The sequence below is a fragment of the Labrus mixtus genome, chromosome 3, assembly GCF_963584025.1.
Source record: "Labrus mixtus chromosome 3, fLabMix1.1, whole genome shotgun sequence".
NCBI classification, from domain to species: domain Eukaryota; kingdom Metazoa; phylum Chordata; class Actinopteri; order Labriformes; family Labridae; genus Labrus; species Labrus mixtus.
Genome location: NC_083614.1, coordinates 3263335 through 3276291, shown reverse-complemented (window position 1 = coordinate 3276291; position 12957 = coordinate 3263335). Strand labels below are relative to the sequence as shown.

At 42.9% G+C, this 12957-nt stretch overlaps 1 protein-coding gene across 1 annotated transcript; it reads right to left on the bottom strand.

Moving 5' to 3' along the window:
- Positions 1-2418: 2418 nt before the first annotated feature.
- LOC132972042 (cytochrome P450 2J4-like) lies at positions 2419-7929 on the bottom strand. The gene is made up of 5 exons (XM_061034925.1): positions 7801-7929; positions 7547-7685; positions 4229-4416; positions 3991-4132; positions 2419-2775 (listed from the first exon to the last, which is right to left on the bottom strand). The coding sequence occupies exons 1-5, from the start codon at positions 7912-7914 to the stop codon at positions 2690-2692; spliced, it is 669 nt and encodes a 222-aa protein (XP_060890908.1). The 5' UTR covers positions 7915-7929; the 3' UTR covers positions 2419-2689.
- Positions 7930-12957: the final 5028 nt, after the last annotated feature.

Genomic DNA, 12957 nt, shown 5'->3' with positions numbered 1-12957 from the left:
ATAAAAAAATAACAAGAAGTTAAAAATCAAGCATATTTACATCAGTTAAATAAAGGGAGAAAAAATACAATAATAGAATAATACAAGATATGTACACTTCCACATGTGGAAAGAGTTATTGTTATTTAAAACACACACAGTGTGTAGCATTATTGCTATGAGTGGTGATGCCAAGAAGACGTTTGTCCAAAGTCATAATTTAAAGTATTTTTAAAAAGAAAATCTCTTACTTTATTCTCATAAATGTACAATAATTTAGTAAATTTATGATTTTATTCTGATACATGAAGACATTTATCTTCAATCAATTTATTTGTATATCTTGTAAAATTACGACTTTATTCTCGAAATGGTTTCCCCCTTAATGTGGCCCTAATACTCCTCATAACACTGAGCTCAGGAAAATAGTTTTTAATTTTGCTGCCCCCTACAGGGCACTTTGTCCAAAATGATTTGAAACCAGCAGATCTCATTTCACTTGAAGCCTTTGGCTCGATCTTAAATGACCAAAAACACGAGACCATTGGACAGTGCCTGTAAAGTTCATTATGACGTGTGATGCTGCCCTCTTTGACAGGCCATCATGTGAAAGAGATCTTGATCTGAGTGCTTAAAGGCAGAAAATGTCACTGTCACAGTATCTATTACATTTAAGTGTGAAAAATAGCATATTCTGCCTTTAAAGGCTTTATATTTTTGATCCAGCAGATGTCGCCATTGAGCACCAGCATGAAACCAAAACAACTTGCGCTGCATTGTTGTGTTAGCATGCTAGCGATCTTTATTATGCTCGTATCTTCACACTGCATGTACCCGAAATGACCGTGTTATAAAAAAGCTTACGTGACATTCAATTAAGCAGTGAGTACATCTTTTCTCTAGTCCCTCAATTAAACAACTTTTATACGCGAGGGGATGAGCCGGCCGGCCGTCCAGGCGATGTAAACAAACTGAAGATAGGACTCTGAAAACTCTGAAAACATCACAGACAGTGGGACTCGGGTGTTACACCCATTGTAGACAGTCATGACTCACAGAGTTATTTTCAGAGGATATACTTGATTTATATTACATTTAAGTGTGAAAAATCACATATAAAGCCTTTAAAGGAGACATATTCTAAAATAAATATAATATAAAAATCCACTTATACAGTGTTTTTGAACATTTAGTTGGGTAACTTGAGTGTCTACTGACCCACAAAATGTGAAATAAATCCATTCAGTCCTTTGTTTGTGGTCTGCATAAGTCTTACAACACAGAGAAAAATGCTTCATTTCTAATTCGCTCTCCTTGTGATGTCACAGTGGGATTCTGGTAAAAAAAAATACCCTCTGTGCCCCACCATTTTTTATAGACTCATTCATTTTTTCAGGTTGTTTCTTATTCAATAAATACATTTGCAGTTTTTTTTCTATTTAAAGTATTAACAAAACTTAAAACTACTAACTACATTGACATGTGAAGAAAACTACTTCTGGCCTGAATACTCAATTGAAACACAAGTATCGCCTCTGACAAGGCAAGTAGCCACTCATAGTTAAGTGTTTTGGAGAGGCACCTAGGGTGGCTTATCAGTTTTCAAGGGGCCCCATGTCACCCCTCTAGGCACGCCACTGCATATATATTCCATCAAATGTTAACATGTGAATACATAAATGTTGATCCAGTAATCATTTTCACTTTTGTGATCTCAACGAAGAGCCACTTTTTACGTGTTTATAGGTCTGTTGAAAAAGAACCCAATATAGGTACATTAGAGGCCATGTTGTTGTTTGTAAACTGAGACTTAAATACAGTCCGCCTTTTAGTAGGAAGGCTCTTTTAAAAAAAGAAAGACTGTATGCTTGAAGAAGGTCACCTCCAATGTTAAAAAAAACAAAACAAAAAACATATCTACTTTAGTTGTGATGGTTGCTAATGTTTGTAGTCCCTGTGATTGCCAGAATGCAGGTATGTTCATGGAAAAATAAACAGACTGAGACTTTTTCAAGCTCACCCATTTTCAAATTTATTTTTACTGGTAAGACTTGACATGGAACAATCAGAAGTTACAGCGTTTGAAAAGTGAAAGAATTAAAGATCACATGTTCCCACACTTTAACCAGTTTAAATAAAACTCAGAGCTCCCCAAAACAAGTTTCTTGTTCTAAATCCACTCTGATCCTGTTTTTGATCATGTCTATAAACCCCTCTATTTCAGCCCTGCTCAGAACAGCCTGTTTCTGTGTCTGTACCTTTAAATATGTAAATGAGCTATGTGTGACCTCTGGAAGGGCTTGGGTGTCCTCGGGCTTTCTCGCTCCTTGTCCTATTGTTTACGGTGAGAAGGCAGACTCAGAGGAAAGAACAAACACCTAGCTGTGGGAGTGTCACCCACCTGGGGGAGGGGCTACTGCCCTTTGTGATGTCATGAAGGGAAAATCTCCAAACGGCCTGTTTGAGCACACATTTTCTGAAAAGTTGAGCAGACAGAAGACGGAGAGGATGGATTTTTCTCATGATTGGGGGTTTTGTAGACAGACTAAGGACACATATTAGAGTTAGAGAAACATGGTGAAGTGGATTCTGCAGAATATGTGACCTTTTATCAGCAATAATTGAAACAAATTAAGACACAGAATACAAATTAAATTCTCTGTTGAAATTTCTTCACAGAAACTTGATTGAGTCTGGGACAGCTGGTGGTCTATCGGGGTACAGCACAGAAGTGGTAAGGTTTGGGACTGCGAGTGAATCCTAAAACAAAATCCAGGCTGGGCTGCTCTCCGTCAGCTGCAGAGAAAGAAAACCTCTGAAGAAGGCAGGTAAAAAATAGGAATATTTCCATCTTAGCCAGCGGCTCAACGATACACACACGCTTCCCTGAGACAGGGACAGGTGAGGAGATTGAACACGACATTTATTTGATTTATAATATTGCTGCAGCTCAGAGTCTAAAACAAGCACAGACTACACATTGTACGATCCTGTCCCAGATATGGCAAAAAGCCAGGTGGGCAATGTTGTGTATTTTAGAAATTCTCTTCAGGAAATCATTTGGTGTATAACATGAAAGGTCGAGTCAGCAGCTTTCTCCTACAAAATCAAATACAGACTTCTCCCAAAGTGAAGCTGCTCCATCGTCCCTTCTGGGCCTCCATACATGTGTGGTGGTGACTGTGTCTGCAGAGACTCTGTCCTCTAACTGGATTTTACTGTTCTGCTGTGTTCTGGTTGACTCGGGACGTTTCTGTTATGTTACCCCCAGCCAATGAAAGTGCACCGGTAAGTTTAGGAGTGGATACAATTCAGCGTTTGTACGCCATTGAAACCGGCGAATAAGACGGACGTGGAAGTAGCAGCAAAGAAGAGAAAACATAATCACAGTGAAGCTCATTGCAAAGTGAGTGTGAAGCTTGAGTTGGAGTTGGTCTGCTTTTTGTTGGACAGGCAGGTGCCAAACACAGCTGTGCTAGCGTGCTAAATAATCGTCTTTTCCATTACAACAAATGTAAAGGCCCTGACACACCAAGCAGATGGCAAGAAACTAGTGGCAACGAAGGCCGCCTCACGTCGCCTTTCTCTTGGCCGAAAAGTTGCACTTGAACACACCGTAAAGACTACAGCCAAAGGCGTAAGTTCTGTGCATGTGTGAGAGGAAATAACTCTCCATGCCAGCAGGCAGCGGTAGTCTGTAATCATCATTCCAAAAAGGAGAAACCGGAAGAGGACGGAGAAGAATGCGGATATACTGTATATAAACCATTGTTTTGATACAAAAACACGGTCCAACTAGGACCGACGGCCGACAATCTCCATGGTGTGTCCGGGCCTCGATAATCTCTGGTTGCTTGCAGTGTAGGAACAAGCAGCAAACGCTCACACTTAACCGGCAGTGATAGCGATTCTGGAGGTGTTGAGCCCAGAAGGAGGGGTGTTTACGGACTGTCACGAATATTTCTACTGACGCCACTTTTATGTTGCTTTGATGGAGTTGTAACAACTGACCAACCTGCTGAGAAAGGAAGGCCTCTCTCTTCCTAAACTGGCCGTCCCGATCCAGAAAGTGTTGAGGGTTGAAGGAGTGTGGAGTTTCCCACATCGTCTCATCGCGAAGAACCGAGTTCAGGGTGGGCATGATGATGGTGCCCTGAGGAAACAGCATTTATGAAGGACATTTGATAATCCATACTAACATAACAACAGGACTGATTATCAGCAGAATGCTACAATGTGCATCACGTACCTTTGGGATTGTGTACTTGTCGAGTGTTGTGTCCTTGGTTGCCATGCGGGCCACATTAAGGGGAATGATGTTGGCCATTCTCTGGATCTCATGAACGACTGCGTTAGTATAGGGCATGTCTTCTTTGTCATTTAGAGAGGGCACTCTGGATGAATCAATCACAGCGTCGATCTCAGCCTGGACTCTCTCTGTATACAGGGAAAACATAAAACAAGTAATTTGACCAGATAAACTGGAAATGGACTTTTTTTCCCTTCTGACTACTCAAACATCTGACATTCACACACTGATGGTAGAGGCTGCTGTGTAAAGAGTCCGTCAGTATTAACTCATCCATTCATACACATTCACACACTGATGGTAGAGGCTGCTGAGTAAAGACTCCGTCAGTATTAACTCATCCATTCATACACATTCACACACTGATGGTAGAGGCTGCTGAGTAAAGAGTCCGTCAGTATTAACTCATCCATTCATACACATTCACACACTGATGGTAGAGGCTGCTGTGTAAAGAGTCCGTCAGTATTAACTCATCCATTCATAGACATTCACACACTGATGGTAGAGGCTGCTGTGTAAAGACTCCGTCAGTATTAACTCATCCATTCATACACATTCACACACTGATGGTAGAGGCTGCTGAGTAAAGAGTCCGTCAGTATTAACTCATCCATTCATACACATTCACACACTGATGGTAGAGGCTGCTGTGTAAAGAGTCCATCAGTATTAACTCATCCATTCATAGACATTCACACACTGATGGTAGAGGCTGCTGTGTAAAGAGTCCGTCAGTATTAACTCATCCATTCATACACATTCACACACTGATGGTAGATGCTGCTGAGTAAAGACTCCGTCAGTATTAACTCATCCATTCATACACATTCACACACTGATGGTAGAGGCTGCTGAGTAAAGACTCCGTCAGTATTAATGCATCCATTCATACACATTCACACACTGATGGTAGAGGCTGCTGAGTAAAGAGTCCGTCAGTATTAACTCATCCATTCATACACATTCACACACTGATGGTAGAGGCTGCTGTGTAAAGAGTCCATCAGTATTAACTCATCCATTCATAGACATTCACACATTAATGGTAGAGGCTGCTGAGTAAAGACTCTGTCAGTATTAACTCATCCATTCACACACTGATGGTAGAGGCTGCTGTGTAAAGAGTCCATCAGTATTAACTCATCCATTCATACACATTCACACACTGATGGTAGAGGCTGCTGTGTAAAGAGTCCATCAGTATTAACTCATCCATTCATACACATTCACACACTGATGGTAGATGCTGCTGTGTAAAGAATCTGTCAGTATTAACTCATCCATTCATACACATTCACACACTGATGGTAGAGGCTGCTGAGTAAAGACTCCGTCAGTATTAACTCATCCATTCATACACATTCACACACTGATGGTAGAGGCTGCTGAGTAAAGAGTCCGTCAGTATTAACTCATCCATTCATACACATTCACACACTGATGGTAGAGGCTGCTGTGTAAAGAGTCCGTCAGTATTAACTCATCCATTCATAGACATTCACACACTGATGGTAGAGGCTGCTGTGTAAAGAGTCCGTCAGTATTAACTCATCCATTCATACACATTCACACACTGATGGTAGAGGCTGCTGAGTAAAGAGTCCGTCAGTATTAACTCATCCATTCATACACATTCACACACTGATGGTAGAGGCTGCTGTGTAAAGAGTCCATCAGTATTAACTCATCCATTCATAGACATTCACACACTGATGGTAGAGGCTGCTGTGTAAAGAGTCCGTCAGTATTAATTCATCCATTCATACACATTCACACACTGATGGTAGATGCTGCTGAGTAAAGACTCCGTCAGTATTAACTCATCCATTCATACACATTCACACACTGATGGTAGAGGCTGCTGAGTAAAGACTCCGTCAGTATTAATGCATCCATTCATACACATTCACACACTGATGGTAGAGGCTGCTGAGTAAAGAGTCCGTCAGTATTAACTCATCCATTCATACACATTCACACACTGATGGTAGAGGCTGCTGTGTAAAGAGTCCATCAGTATTAACTCATCCATTCATAGACATTCACACATTAATGGTAGAGGCTGCTGAGTAAAGACTCTGTCAGTATTAACTCATCCATTCACACACTGATGGTAGAGGCTGCTGTGTAAAGAGTCCATCAGTATTAACTCATCCATTCATACACATTCACACACTGATGGTAGAGGCTGCTGTGTAAAGAGTCCATCAGTATTAACTCATCCATTCATACACATTCACACACTGATGGTAGATGCTGCTGTGTAAAGAATCTGTCAGTATTAACTCATCCATTCATACACATTCACACACTGATGGTAGAGGCTGCTGAGTAAAGACTCGTCAGTATTAACGCATCCATTCATATACATTCACACACTGATGGTAGAGGCTGCTGAGTAAAGTGTCCGTCATTATTAACTCATACATTCATACACATTCACACACTGATGGCAGAGGCTGCTGAGTAAAGTGTCCGCCAGTATTAACTCATACATTCATACACATTCACACACTGATGGTAGAGACTGCTGAGTAAAGAGTCCATCAGTATTAACTTATCCATTCATACACATTCACACACTGATGGCAGAGTCTGCTGAGTAAAGACTCCATCAGTATTAACTCATCCATTCACACACTGATGGTAGAGGCTGCTGTGTAAAGAGTACTTCAGTATTAACTCATCCATTCATACACATTCATACGCCGCTGACAAAGCAGCGGGAGCAACTTGGGGTTAAGTGTCTTGCCCAAGGACACATCGGACATGTTGATATATTACAATATATACAATTTGATATACTTCATTAATCCCTGAGGGAAATTCTGGTTTACACTCTGTTATTAAGAGACATGCTTCTCACACACATAGGCCTGAATCACACGCATGCATAGTGACCTGTGGACATCATTAGTGGAGAGAAGTCAGAGTGCGGCTGGGAGCGCACCAGAGCATCGGTGCCTTGCTCAAGGGCACCTCTGCAGTACTCTTGCTCATCACCAGCTACCAGACCAACTTCCATATTATGGTCCGAATCGGGACTTAAACTGGCGACCCTGCGGTTCCTAACACAAGTCCCTACGGACACAGCTACTGCCGCCCCCGACTTTCCGGTTGAACCCGTCTTTTCAGTTGAGAGACGAACTGACTGACAGAATTCTGATACTATAAAGTCCTGCTAAAACTTTTACAAAACTAAGCAGGCATGGGAGGGGACATATATGACTTAAACACTATCACACACACACACACCTTGTATTTGAGGGTAGTAGATCATGTACAGCAGTCCCCAGTGTAGAGTAGTGGTAGTAGTTTCAGTTCCAGCAGCAAACAGGTACAGAGTGCAAGAACACAAATTCTCGATATCAAAACTAGAATCTTTGTCGTCTCTCTATCAATAAAACAAAAAGACAGTGGCAAGTACAAGTTTGCATATTCAATTACAATATGCAAACACAACACACACACAATTTACCACAAAGACCTCCAAACATGTACACTTTTACCTCTCCCATCTCTGTGAGGAAGCAGTCGATGTAGTCTCTTGGTGAGGACGGGTCTAGACTATCTCTGTGTTGTTTGATCTTGATTTCAACAAAGTCAACGATCCTTTTGAACATAGTTAAAATTTTGTTGTGAGATCCAGGCAGCCACTTCATCAGCCAGGGGAACGTGTTATAAATCTACAGATTATGGAGGCAGTAATCAGTTAAGCATGAGGTAGTTTGAAACCTAAACAAGTCAAAGGTGCAGGCCGTTGTAGATGAGACAAAACATTGTGGACGTGTGCTCCAGAAACCTGTTGGTGGTTTATTATCTACCCAAAGAGTTTAATTCCACTGAAATGTGTTGATGGTTACTCAGATGTAAAGAAGATGGAGAAAAAAATAGTGCAAACAGGCTAGCAACTGATAACGAATTTACGTTTTCTTTTGGAACCACGTCTCTGTCTTGATTCAGTTGTTGAACCTGTGTTGCTTTTGTCTGATTAAGGTGTTTACATATTTCCTGGGGTGAAATTCCCCAGGTGGCGTTGTAGGGTCAGTTAGATTTTTGTAGGGTCACCAACCCTTATTGCCCCTTGCCACATCCATAAGATCAGATATGAATTTATTGCAATATATAATGTTTGTTTGAGTTGCATTCTGTCTTTTAAATGGAACTCCAAAGGTTTCAGTACTGAATGGTTTTAATTTCATTGAAGCATTTATGAGGAACCTTTTCTTCCCATATCTGGGACATGATCAGTGTCAGTGTCTTACAATAGTTTGTGCTTGTTACAGACTCTGAGCTGCAGCAATATTAAAAAACAAATGAACAAATGTCTTGTGTTCAATCACCTCACTGGTCGATCTGTGTTTCCTCAGGGAAGCGTGTGTATCGGGGAGACACTGGCCAAAATGGAAATATTCCTCTTTTTTACTTCCCTTCTTCAGAGGTTTTCTTTCTCTGCAGCTGATGGAGAACAGCCCAGCCTGGAAGCATCTTAATCAGATGCCCTAACCACCTCAACTGGCTCCTCCTTCCGATGCAAAGGAGCAGCTGCCCTACTCCGAGCTCCCTTCGGATGTCAGAGCTGCTCATCCTCTCTCCAAGGCTGAGCCCAGCCACCCTCCAGAGGAAAGTCCATTTGTAGTCCAGTTCTAATTCTTTAGGTCACTTCACAAAACTCCTGACCACAGGTGAGGGTTGGAACCATAGTCTGTATTTAATATATAATATTTACAGTTTGTAGTTGGAGCGAAGATCAACCTGGGAAGCTTTGCCTTCAGACTCAGCTCCCTCTTCACCATGACAGTTCTACGCAATGCTCGCATTAATGCTGCAATCCATTTTACCCGTACACAAAATGGTAAATGGACTTGAGCTTGTATATTTATTTTCTAGTCTTCTGACTACTTAAAGCGCTTTTACACCGCATGTCACACCTACACATTCGCACACTGATGGTAGAGGCTGCTGTGTAGTGAGACCATCAGAAGTAACTAATCCCATTTATACACATTCATACGCCGCCGACGAAGCCGCAGGAGCAATTTCGGGGTTAACTTTCTTGCCTAAGGACACATCGGACATGTGGCTGCAGTAGCTGGGGATTGAACCCTTGACCTTCCGGTTGAGAGACCACCAACTCTACCAACTGAGCCGCAGCTGCCCAAAGACTCAAGATACTTGAACTCCTTTGCTGAGGCAGAGGCTCACTCCACACCTGGAAGGAGCAGTCCACTCTTTTGGGGTGGCATTCTCCAAATATCACAATTCATTTAGCAGACACTTTTATCCAATGTTACTAACATCAAAGAGTAAGAAAAACACAAGCAAGGATCTAGAGAGGAGCAAACAACATCAGGAAGTGCAAACAAACAGCTTTAAGTCCAATCGGACACACAGGTGCTGACAGGAAGTGACTAGAGACAGAGCACAACAAAAAATCACATCATTACATCGTCAACAACAACATAACTATGATGGACACCAACATTTCATTAATTTTGAAAAGGGCAGACCACCAGAGGATTGCTCCTCATATAGACCAATTGCCCTGCTTGATGTCAACAGAAAGCCTATAGCAAAAATTCTGGCTAGACGATTCGAAAACATTCTTCCAGACCTGATTTCAGTAGTTCAGACTGGCTTCATCGTAGGCCAAAATCAAAATGTTAGGAGGTTGCTGAACCTTACCCAGTGTGGCACTAATTTGAAAGCTAAGGCTATCGTGGTTTCCCTTGATTGAGAAAAGGCTTTTGATAGAGTTGAGTGGCCTTATCTCTTGAATGTTCTTTCCAAATTTGACCTGGGAGATAACTTTATTAAATGGATTTCTCTTTTATATGACTCCCCTTGAGCATCAGTTCTTATAAATGGCTGGAAGTCCCCTACATTTCAGGTTGGGCGTGGCACCCGCAAGGGGTGTCCTGTCTCCCCGCTTTTGTTTGCTCTCGTAATAGAGCCTTTGGCAGAGGTGATACGGAGCAATTCTCTGGTGACAGGTATTGATATAGGTCCCCATAAGCACAAAATCTCTTGTTGTTATTCTTAAAGGGATACTGCTCAAGATAGAGTTGGCTTCAGAAAATATTTATTATCCACTTCACGCACTGTGCAGCCTTTAGAGTTTACAGAAAATATTTGTGGGTACTTATGTGTGGTTTTTTGTTGAGTTATAAAATAAAGATAAAGGGACATGTATTATAAATTATTTCTCCCAACACTGCCACCTTACTAAACAGAATATATTTACATAGCCTATTTGTAGGCTATGCAACTATATTCTAGACACATAACTAACATTACAAATATTCCAGAAATTATACCAGCATTAAATGACAGAAATACAGATGAAACCTGTGTACGAATATTAATAACACATTTCACATTCAACACTAGAGTCCCACATTAAACATAAAGAGCACTTACATCCTGATGGACGCACACAGGTCCTCACTGTCCAATGAAGACGAACCACGTAACATTAACTTTAACTGAGAGAGAGCTTACTTGTAATCATGAACTGCTCTGATCAACTAACAGTACACCACTCACGTCTAACAGGAAGGATTGACTGACAAATGATTGGCCTACACCAATTCTCCGTGGGTGGGGCTTAGCAACCGAGGCATACACACTATCAATAGAAAACAACATATGGAGATCCGTACGCCAGTTTATGGAATCTTCTTTAAAGCCACCCCCAAATATGGCATACCATATTGAGAGAAGATGTACTTAGTCAATATCCTTGTCTGGAACTGCAGGGAGCTTGACCAGACGTGCTACCGGCCTCACATACGTCCTGCCAGAAATCTCGACCTCAGCGGTACGTATCCGCCCATCTGCTCCTGGGAGGACTTTGATCACTCGTCCAACTGGCCAAGATGCTCTTGGAAGCTGTGGGTCGACGACCATAACCACTGTGTCTGACTGAAGATTCTCCGTGTCATTCCACCACTTAGAACGGTTCTGTAGAGTAGGCAAGTAATGCCTCACAAAGTACCTCCAGAAGTGATCTGCCAACACTTGACAGTGTCTCCATCGGCGGCGACTGAGGAGCTCTGACTCCTGGTAGATGGCCTGGGGTAATGCTGGGTCGAGCCGCCCCATGAGGAGCAAGTTTGGGGTGATTGTCTGCCACGTCAGTAGACACGTACCCTAAGGGTTTTGAATTTAAGATGCCTTCTATTTCAATGAGGACAGTGTTAAGGACTTCCTCTGTAACAGTCTGTGTCTTCACAGAGGCATTTAAGGCAGTCTTGATAGATCTGATTTCATGCTCCCAAACTCCTCCGAAATGAGGAGCACTTGGGGGGTTGAACGTGAACTTGATCTGATTCTTCGCTAGGTGTTCTTGAAGCGTGAGGTGCAAGGTTCTGAAGGCCTCCTGCAGTTCTTGTTCTCCACCTTTGAAATTCGTACCCTGATCGGAGAGAAGTTCGACAGCTTTTCCCCTTCGTGAGATAAATCTCCGCAGTGCCAGAAGGAAAGAATCTGTACCAAGGCTGGACAGGAGTTCTATGTGGACTGCTCTAGTCGTCATACACTTAAACAAAACTGCCCACCGTTTCTCATTACGCCGGCCCACTTTCACATGGAGAGGTCCAAAGCAGTCCATGCCGGTGGAAGTAAATGCTGGCTGGTAAAGACGTAGACGGGATTCAGGCAGGTCCGACATTTTCGGAACAGTGGGTTTGGCCCTCCATCTCTGGCATTCTACACATGTCCGCTGGTGTCGTTTGATGGCCTCTCGCCCCTGAAGAATCCAATATCTCTGCCGAGTCTCTGCGAACAGCCGCTCTGATCCAGGGTGCCGTAGATCCTTGTCAAAGTCCTGAATTATCAGCTTCGTCACTTGGTGAGCTGGGTCCAAGACAATAGGGTGAACGGTGTCTGGTTCTAAATGACAACTGCGACGTAGTCTTCCACCCACCCGGATGAGCGTTGTGCTCCCATCATACTCTGGAGCTAGAGTGAGCAGACGACTTGTGGATGATACTGGTTTGCTGGCAACCAATTGCTTGAGCTCTTCTGGGAAACACTGCTCTTGAGCCATTCTCAAGACTTCTATTTCTGCCTAAAGGTAGGATTTTGCAGAAGGACTACATTGCAGACCAGCCGCCCCATGACGAGACAATGTAGCTGCTTCAGCCATTTCTCTGAAACCACTGAACTGACCTGGATCTGGCAATGCAGGGTCAGGGGAGATGATAGACAGAGCGCAGAAGGTTGGTTTCCTCACCTCATTTGGATCATCAAGTGCCTCAGTAACAGGTGCGGTTGGCCAGTGATCAGATGACTGTCGCAAGAAAGCAGGGCCCTGACTCCATTACTGGCAGAGTCCACATAACACCAAGCATGGGCATCAGTCATCTCCTGGATTTCGGCTACTCTAGTGCCTACGAAGACCTTGTAGCGGCACGATTCAGACTGAATCCAGTTCAAGACTGTTGGGGAGTCTGACCACAGGACAATCGAGTGCAAAGGCAAGGTAAGCTCTTTCCCCAGCAGGCTGGCCAACTGAGCTGCTGTGACAGCAACACATAACTCTAACCGGGGCATTGACTGCTAGCGCTTAGGGGCTACCCTTGATCTGGCAGTCAGGAATGCCACTTGAACTTGCCCCTGGGAATCTTCTGTGCGAAGATATGCCACTGACCCGTAGGCACACT

Bases quoted from the DNA above. Each gene is read 5' to 3' on its own strand.
- LOC132972042 (XM_061034925.1), bottom strand. From the start codon at position 7,914: ATGTTCAAAAGGATCGTTGACTTTGTTGAAATCAAGATCAAACAACAC. The intron at 7,686-7,800 runs GTAAAAGTGTAC...TTTTATTGATAG, and splicing joins TCCTCACAGAGATGGGAGAG to AGAGACGACAAAGATTCTAG. The intron at 4,133-4,228 runs GTACGTGATGCA...CTGTTTCCTCAG, and splicing joins ACAAGTACACAATCCCAAAG to GGCACCATCATCATGCCCAC.